Consider the following 9,111-nt stretch of genomic DNA (forward strand, 5'->3'; position numbering starts at 1 on the left):
GTAGGCTCAGGCTGCACGTAATAAGCAGGGCAGGAGAGGGGAATCTATCATTTCTCCCCTTGGACCTGCCTTTTGCAGCTGCCCTTGTCGCCATCACAAATTATCACTTAATGCCTATGATGCAAGAAGGACTCCAGGCTTATTAGGCTAAGCTATCTCTGAATGCCAGGACAGCAGACTCCCCCCCCCATAATGCTAAGTACCACAGTGCTCTTAAATTCTGTGCCTGTTCGTACAGAAACCATAAGATTACAGAGGAGCACACCACCAGGTTTCTCATTTCATAAACAGACACCTGAAAACATATGGACTGCCAAATTAATTTTCATGTCGGAAAACCAGCGTTCATACCTACTCTGAACCCTGTCACTCCACCCCTTCAGGTATTCTCTCCAGCATCCATTAACATTCTCAGCTTGACTAGATACCTCAATTAGGGCAAGGCCTGGACATACACAGTACATATCATTAACACCCTACCACACCCTAGAGGATTTGTACCCCAGAAAAAGTCAAGTTTTAACAGGTGAGCTGGACAAAGAAGTGATAACAAACATCAGATGTTTTAGCAATATCACATAGATTTTTGTCAGGATGAATGACAGATGCTCACTTATCACTGAGTCTCTGAAAAATTTCCTGTATAACACAACTCCTCACACCAGTTGAAACATTTCCAGGGGCAAGAGCTTGATCCCAAGACATCATCCATAGTTATCTTTCCTGTTTTTGAGGGGTTTCTTAGGGTGGTTGTTGTTGTTGGTTTTGGTTTTTTACAGACTGCCCAGGGGGGTTGTGGAGTCTCCTTCTTTGGAGATATTCAAAACCCGCCTGGATGATGTCCTGTGCAACCTGCTCTAGGTGACCCTGCTTTAGCAGGAGGGTTGGACTAGATGATCTCCCAAGGACCCTTCTAACCCTTGCCATTCTGTGATTCTGTGAAATCCCTCTGCCTTTATTCCCCTTTTAAAACATGTCACTTTGACACTTCAGTAGCTGGCACTCTGAACATGCTGAAAAGACTTCAGACACAACACTCCTCAACGAACTGAAAATACTCCTTGCTTTTTATCTTTCAATACTGATAACTGGAACTTGTGCTAGGAAGTCAGGCTACTTAAGCCTGATGGTAACTTCTTTAAGGCACTCCATCCATGGAGATTAGGTTCTTCCCGAGGGCTGGTTTAAATTTGACATGCATTCTGCTTCTCTGCATTTCTTGAGAATTGCCTTTAAACACAGAGTGAAATGGGAAAGTTTTCACTGCTTAAACACAAGGACTAACCTGAAAGAGCTCACTGCTTGCAAATGCATAGTTTCTTAATACTGAAAAAAGTCTCTTCACCCTTTACCTCCTAAACCTGACTCACTAATCTTATTACTGCCACCATTTGTACTGGTTCTTGGCATTTATTCTGCAGAGCTTTACTTACCAACACAACACTTCTGACACCATTTAGTGTCAGGAATTTTTGTAGACACTGCAAACTTCCTACAAGATATAAATACAGAATTATTGATCAACTAAAACAATTGAAAGAATTTGCTTTTTAGAGAGTTGTTGGTGGGAAAATTGTATTTGCCCCCCAGAAAAACTAAAAATATATTCCTTTGTTTATTTCTTCTCAGAATGGTATGCTGAAAACATACATGGTGATGCCTTTGTTAGCACTGAGAAGCTGCTCAGTTATGCAGCATTATGAATGCAGTTACAAGTCAGGAAAGGAGATGAATAGGTTCCTCAGTACCTTCAAGCATCATTTACCACTATCTCTTGCTATTTAATTATATGTATTTATACACATGCCTGGATAATCCAGTCTATTGGTACTCCCATGATTATTCTTTGCAATGCTGTAACATATTGCATCTTGCACTGGATACTACACAGACAACATAAAGTCCACTCTTGTCCCAGAGACATTATTCACAAGACACATAGACCCAAGGGGTGTGGGAAATGATGCCATACTGGACAGTGTGCTGGGCCACAGTCCTTGCAAACTAACAGCTTAAATTTTGCAAAACTTCACATGCGTTTCAAGAGGAGGTCTGAAGTAGGACTGGAAGACAGCTTTGCAAGATCTTCTCTCATGTGCAGGGAACACTCCCTGAGAAATCACGAAAACAATTACTGGAAAATTTATCAGATAAGACAGGGAAGATGTTGTCATTTGTTTCTATACAGACTTGAATACGACAGACAGTATGGAGATTGGCCACAGTAGCCTTGACAGTAAAAATAACTAGTTCGATGCTGTAGAGAAGATGGGAATAAGTGGAGTGACAGATGCTGCAGTCAAAGCTATGAATTGGGAAAAACACTTGCATAGCATTTCAGATGAAGCTGTTCAGAAGTGACGGATAATGCAGCAGGACTGAGCAGAATGAAAACTAAGTACTTAGCCCCAAATTTTGCTTGGAAGAAGTCATGGAAGGTTGGGAAAGGAACTGCTCAAGGACACTTAAGGGAAAAAAGCTGGAAAGGAGACTTAACACATTTTCTGCTACTGAATGTTTGCCTACCAAGTATCATAAATTGAGCTTAGACCATTTTGCAGATGAATATATGAACCTCACAAATTACTTCAAATTCTATTTTGCTTTGCATTTTCTCTACTGAAAACTTTGCTTTTAACATATCTACATTTCTCATGTAGCACTCATCTTCAGGGTATCTGGGAACTTGCTAAAGAATACACTTTGTGGTCTGATAGGGAAAAAAAATTATGCTCTTCTATGCACTTCAAATGTATTACTTCTGCCTGGCTAAATGTTACTACCCTGATGCCTTACAGCAAGGCATAAACTGGCAAAATGGATTATCTAAATGAGTCACTCCTGCCTTTGAATGACTGGCTTGGCATGCACACATTCAGGTTGTGTTGCATTTTTCTTGGGAAGTGACATGACTGGACAAGAAATTTTCCAAGCCCTCTGCAACCTAGTTGAGATGTCACTCCAGGCTGAATGCAGTCTGAAGGTCTTCCTCACATGATCTTTATGATAAGTATGGTTATTAGTCCATTGCTGATGCAGTCTTCAAGCCAAAGTCACCCAGCCAAAGTTAGTTTGGAAGAGAGAGGAACACAACGGTGGTGCAGGCACACAGAAGACAACAATTCAAAGCACAAATTATCTCTTAGGTAATTAGAATTTAGCTTCTAGGAAGAACACAATATTCAGACAAGTGTTGCACCATTATATTTGTAGATAACTGAACAAGAAGCCTTTCCTGAATCCAAGAATTAATGTTAATAAGCTGTTAACAGGTAGCAGAGAATCAGGTCTTCTCTAATAAAATTTCCTTACAGAAAGCCTATTATACAAGAAGAAATGGAGATTCACTATGCACTTCAAGAATCAAAGGTTTCTCTGCAAACTAAATTAGTGTTACGACCTCCTCCTCTTGGATCTGAATGGGGTCCTAAGGCTTGTTTGGCAGCCAGCACTATACCCAGTCTCTGGGATTTTGTATGTGCTTGTTAGTAAATAAAGTTGGAGGGGAGGGGCTGCATGCACAATGTGCTGTAGGCCTCTCAGGACAAAAGTATCTTGTACACTAGCCTGCGAAAAATGACTACCTAATGATGAATGTCAAATCTTACTCCAGTTCTACTCTTCCCAGCTTTCCAAATAACCCATGAGCCCATTCCCTCTGCAGCAAAAGATTACACAGCGCCACTTTGTTTAAATAGAATGGAAAGACAGTGCCCAGAATAACTAATCTAAGATCACCATTCCTACTTGTGTGAAATCACAGGTACAATACTCACCCTAGATTTTGTTTAGCATCAGGTACAACCAGGATTTACCATACTAGACTATACCTGAAAAGAGCTATGCCCAGAAACAAGAGTCTTCATGACAAGAAGGTAAGATGTACCAAAACCCATTTCTCTAATAAAAGTATATTCACATCTTGATTTGTGTAAATTTAAGGATCTACCCTCTCATTAATGCCCATATGATTTATTTGTGGCAATCTGTGAACAAAGCTCCACATTATTTAGTATTCCCAGAGTTTCACAAGCATATCCTGTCCTCCCAGAATTAAGATATACCAATATATCTGATGACATATATTTACCTGGGAAGTATTCGGTCAGGGAGTTTATGTGCTGGAATAGCAACTGGTAACTTTTGCATTTGCCTTGCATAATCAAACAGTCCTGGTAGATTATGGGAATAAAGCTGAGAAGCTTTACCTGGGAATTAGAAAACAAAACCACACTTCAAATACGAAACCAAATGTTTACCAGCACTACCACTCAAAGATAGCACAGTAACTTACCAGATATTGATAACAAGCAATTGTTCATGACATATAACCATGTACACCTTCGAGGAAATAGCTGATAAAGGGAAGGAAAAAAAAAGAAAGAAAAGCATTCATTTTGATATACAGAAAATGTGAGCACATTAAGTTGATCAATTAATATCTGCATAGAAAACAGCACAAAAATAATATTGACTTGTTTTTTGTAGCAGAAATTAGCTTAAGCCAAGTAATGTTTACCTGGATTCCAGAATTAATTCAGAATAAATCTTAGGCACAGACACTATATTTAACATACACATTAACATTTAGACAATTAAACATTTCATATTCATGTCTCCAAGTATACTATAATTAGTCAACAAGATGTAATTTTAAAGATCAATCCTTTTTCAAAATTTTAAAAACCACCAACCTTTCTCCTTCAAAGGAGAAAAGCTTAACAACAAACTTCAGTAAACAAAGCATGGTCAACAAATCACAGCCATTCTAAAGCCTGTGATAGTCCGAATCTCTTGAAACAATGAAAACTGGCACTTGAAAGGACTCTCCCATACGATTACAGATTTCACTTAAGTGATCACGGAAGGCAATAAATGGTCAAGGCAGAATTGTTATTTGTTAGATTCCACAATTACTAGAAAGATGGGGCTGAAACCAACAAGACATCCTTAAAAAAAAAAAAAAAAGATAAAAAATATGGTACTTTTTTCCCTCTCACGTAACTTCTGGAGCTTGCTGCCACAAGAGGTCATGGAGGTGGAAAGCATCAACAATGTAAATTATGGATTAGACATACTCATGTCCAACAGGTCCATTAATGGACACAAAAAGCAAATAGGCAGCGATCCTCCAACATGCCCAATTTAATGACTGTAGTGGAGTCTGAGGAGAACAGACAGTGGCCAAGCTCACAGGCATTTCCTACTATCGCTTCAGGAAATAAGACTATTGGGCTAGAGAGACACTATGGAAGATATTTCTTTTGCTCTTAAAATAAATAAAAAAAACAAACCACAAAACAAAAAACCCCACCAAACAAGAACACAACCTTAGTAGCTTTGGATCTGAGGATTAGAGAAGAATGTCAATACTTCAGATTTGTAGGTTGATTGACCTGTCACTCATTCCTCCTGTTCCATACGAGTGGTTGTTTTTACAAGCATCTCCTGCTTATTAAAACATTTCCCTAAAAGCTCACTAGGCAATGCACTACAGAACATGGTGCTTAGCGAAAACAAGGATGGATGTGAGAGCATGAGTTTCATTACACCTATTCTCCTGGTCAATTTAAAAAAAAAAAAAAAAAAGAAAAAGAAAAAGAAAGGAAAAAACAAACAAAACTTTCCTTGGTCTACCTGGCCTACAAGAATATTTCATTGGTGATATTTTTCAGGGTAGGTTTTACAACTGCAGTGCAGCAGCAGAGAGCTACCTGAACTGAGTTTAAACCAGCTAACTCAAGCATCAGTATGATTATGGGTTACACGGAGCTCAGTGCAAGCTAAGTAGGCCTTCTTCTCAACACAACAGACATATCTACAATGTCTGGACCCTGGAAGATGAACAAAAACCAATGCCTCCAGCTTACAGTGTGAAGGCTGTCTTTGCAAATTCTTCCATCTTGATGGCAGATGCATAGCTCCCTAAGTTAGGGAGAAGGCAGGAAAGAAAACAAGTCTCTTAGAGATTAATAAAAAAGCTGGAGAAGACACCATACAGAGAAGCCTGCAGCTGGTATTTCCCCCTCCCCACTATCCCCTCAAAAAATTACTATTTCTAGAATTCTGCAAAGACAGAGTTTTAATTGGGATTTAGTAAGCTCAGTCTCATCACCAAAGTTGCTTTTAATGCCAAAAGAATGGACTCTAGTGTATGAAGGATCTCCTTCCTTCCCTGTAGCTGAAACACATTTGTTGCAAATATTCTATCTTGTAACAAAGCTTTAAAGAAAATAGAAAATTTCATCCAGAATATATCAGGGACATTCCATACTATTTAAAAAATCATTTAACTGCAGGACAACTATGATGAAGTTCAACACATTGATATATGCAGATCTCCTACTTAAATATGGTTCAGCCTTAAAAACTTAAACATGACTGAAAGGTATCCTCAATAGTAAACATTTAAGGTAATTCTCAGTGTAGCTAGTGTCTATGTAACTGTAGTAAAGACAATTTTTACAAAGATTATACAACATTAATCTGAGTGGCTAAAAAAATGACAAAGATGCTTTTTTTTCCAAAATATCTAAACAGAAATATACCTGCTCCATTGATGTTTCATGAAGTTCATTGAGGTTCAGTGTGTAAATACCTTCTTCTGCACCAAATATCAAGTACTGATCTGCAAACACAAACAAAAAAAATCTAGAAATCCTGACTTAAGGAAGGTGTGTTTTATAAGGGTACGCAGCTCTTTACCAAAAAAAGACTTAAAACAATTATGCGCATTGAAACAAACCAAGCTATAATAGTGATGCTGCTTGAAAGCATGGAAAATTAACCTTGCTAAGGAAGCTTAAATTTGTGGATGAGGCTGTTTTAAGACATTAGGAAAGATCAGTCTTTTTTTTCTGTGACTAACAATTGGAATAAAAACCAGCAGTGATACAACCATAAGCAAGAATACATGTAAATAATTCCCTCATATATAGATACATGTAAATAATTCCCTCATATATAGATTATCCTACTTAGATATTTCCATATATTTTGTGACCTATTCATAGTGTTCTTTTAGAGGACTTCAACAGCAGTATTGACTGGAATGTTTTCTCAGTACTTTGGAGGTGCCTCAATTCTTGAACATAATTAATACCTTGGATTGCACTTAGACATGTGAACAAGACAGACATATACTGAGAAGATGTCAATTGCAAAAGATTGACTTCTGTAACTTCAGTTTCTAAAAACCTGAAGTATTTTCTTGCTTACTGTCTCAATAGCATGTCTATATAGCCTACAATCAAAAGGTGAAATTGCAGGCAATGCAAGTACAATATTACCAATTATCCCGTTCATCAGGCTATTTATTTTTGCATACATTACAATGTATACATTAAAATGTAGTGCTTTATTAAAGAGAGTTGGAGAAACCTGTAAGACCAGAAAGATTCAGCGGGGGTGGGAGGGGTGGGGGAGGAGCATAATCAAGTGAATGATAAAGAAATCAATCTCAACTAGGACCTCCAGAAGTAAGATTTTTTAAAAATATATTAGGGTTTGCATCTATTGGAGTAAAATGCTGAGAAGAGTCTTGAATCAAAACCAAAAAAACATGGGTTTTTTTACCTTGGATATGTAATATTTTCTTTAATCAAAGTTGAAAAGTGTTCCCCATATGTATCTTAACATAATTAAAAAAACAACACTGAACTTCAGACAGCAGTGGCATCATTAAAGAAAAACTTCCTACTCACATAAACAAACTTATTTTACAATATGTCTATTTCAAAAAGAATAGTCTTGCTCATCTAAGCACTCTTGAAATCTGAGGAGAGGACAAAATGGGTAAATTACATGTAATATACTACCTCTTGTATCTGGATTTATCCATGATGTTGCACAATGAATTTTTAATGGACAGCCATTGAAAACCTTTGAAAAGCAAGCACCCATCTGTAGAAGTAAAAACAATTAAAAATATCCATAAGAAAAATTTAAAAGTGACATTTCCAATAGGATTATTTTTACTTAAAGTAGTAACAAAAGGTTAAGAGTAGTTTAATTTGTCACATGGAAAATAACCTCAGCCAGACAACAAGTTGACAAAGGGTTTTGTTTTTTTTTTTAATTTATTTTTCCTGTGCACTGAAAGGCACACAACAGGAAAGACACCAGATGACACTCCAAGCTGCTCCTGTAACCAGCTACACAATTCTCCTTAACCCTTTCCAAGCACAGAGATGCTGCACAGTGGAGGGATGCTGTGCTCACTGCTAAGAACTAGTTGAGCTCTGCAGTGATAAGATAGATAAGAAAGAAGGAGGAGATGGAAATCAGAAGACATTAAAAATTTTCCTCTGACCCTGATCTCCAGGAAGCCTGCAGAGCCAAGATGCTGCTGCAAATGCCTCAGAAGGGTAAACGGAGCCTGAGGGTATCAGCGCTGAATACCAAACAAATCTCAAGGATACAGCTGAGAATCAGACAAATGATTAAACTGAGTTGCTAGTGGGGAACAAAAACCCCCACAAACAAGCAAGGCTGCTTAATCTGACTGCTGCCATGGAGGCATTTAAATCTTGGGGGAATTTCAGCAGGCAGGGCATTCCCTCATTGGCAGGATCTAACAGGTTTCCCTGTGCTGCAAGCCACCTAAAATAGCAGGGAGAAACACACTACCAGACTGGGTTATTAAGAAAGTTGAACAAAGTCTCTAAAGTCACAGGCAACCATGCATAGATACCATTTAAACAGAGCTCCAGAACATCTAACTATTTTAGATGACAGTGAGAACGCAAACCACTTCTTAAAACTTGGCAACATACTTGAAAAACTGCAAATAAAAAAAAAACCACCTATCAAACAACAATCAGGCCAATGATGTACCACAGAAAAATAACAGAAGAGATTGACAATATTGTCAAAGTTCTACTTGCAGTAGTAAGGTATTTGTTAAATAAGATTCCCAGGTGATGTTAGGATGCAAAACACGCTCCGCAACAGAGAAAAGTAAAGAGTCCAGTAATCCCAATGACTTGGGAGAAAAACCCTCTCTTTACCCAAATTTTCATTATTTGGCAGGCAGAGAGGAACATGTAACAGGAAGGTTACAAAGTTTGTTATACATAAAATGTGGGGTGTGATGAGGGAAGAGGAAGAGAA

The 9,111-nt window shown here is 38.0% G+C and overlaps 1 protein-coding gene across 1 annotated transcript in view; it reads right to left on the reverse strand.

Annotated features, from left to right (window-relative positions):
- MAP4K3 (mitogen-activated protein kinase kinase kinase kinase 3) overlaps window positions 1–9,111 on the reverse strand; it is a gene marked incomplete at its 5' end in the record, with an annotated part of 34,007 nt that overhangs the window by 14,225 nt on the left and 10,671 nt on the right. The window contains 5 exons of the mRNA XM_009640831.2: window positions 1,434–1,492; window positions 4,091–4,208; window positions 4,295–4,355; window positions 6,549–6,628; window positions 7,818–7,902. Coding sequence (XP_009639126.1) covers window positions 1,434–1,492; window positions 4,091–4,208; window positions 4,295–4,355; window positions 6,549–6,628; window positions 7,818–7,902 — 403 coding nt within the window. The remainder of the gene's footprint in view (window positions 1–1,433; window positions 1,493–4,090; window positions 4,209–4,294; window positions 4,356–6,548; window positions 6,629–7,817; window positions 7,903–9,111) is intronic.

The sequence above is a fragment of the Egretta garzetta genome, unplaced genomic scaffold, assembly GCF_000687185.1.
Source record: "Egretta garzetta isolate BGI_Z169 unplaced genomic scaffold, ASM68718v1 scaffold360, whole genome shotgun sequence".
In the NCBI taxonomy this organism is placed as follows: Eukaryota; Metazoa; Chordata; class Aves; order Pelecaniformes; family Ardeidae; genus Egretta; species Egretta garzetta.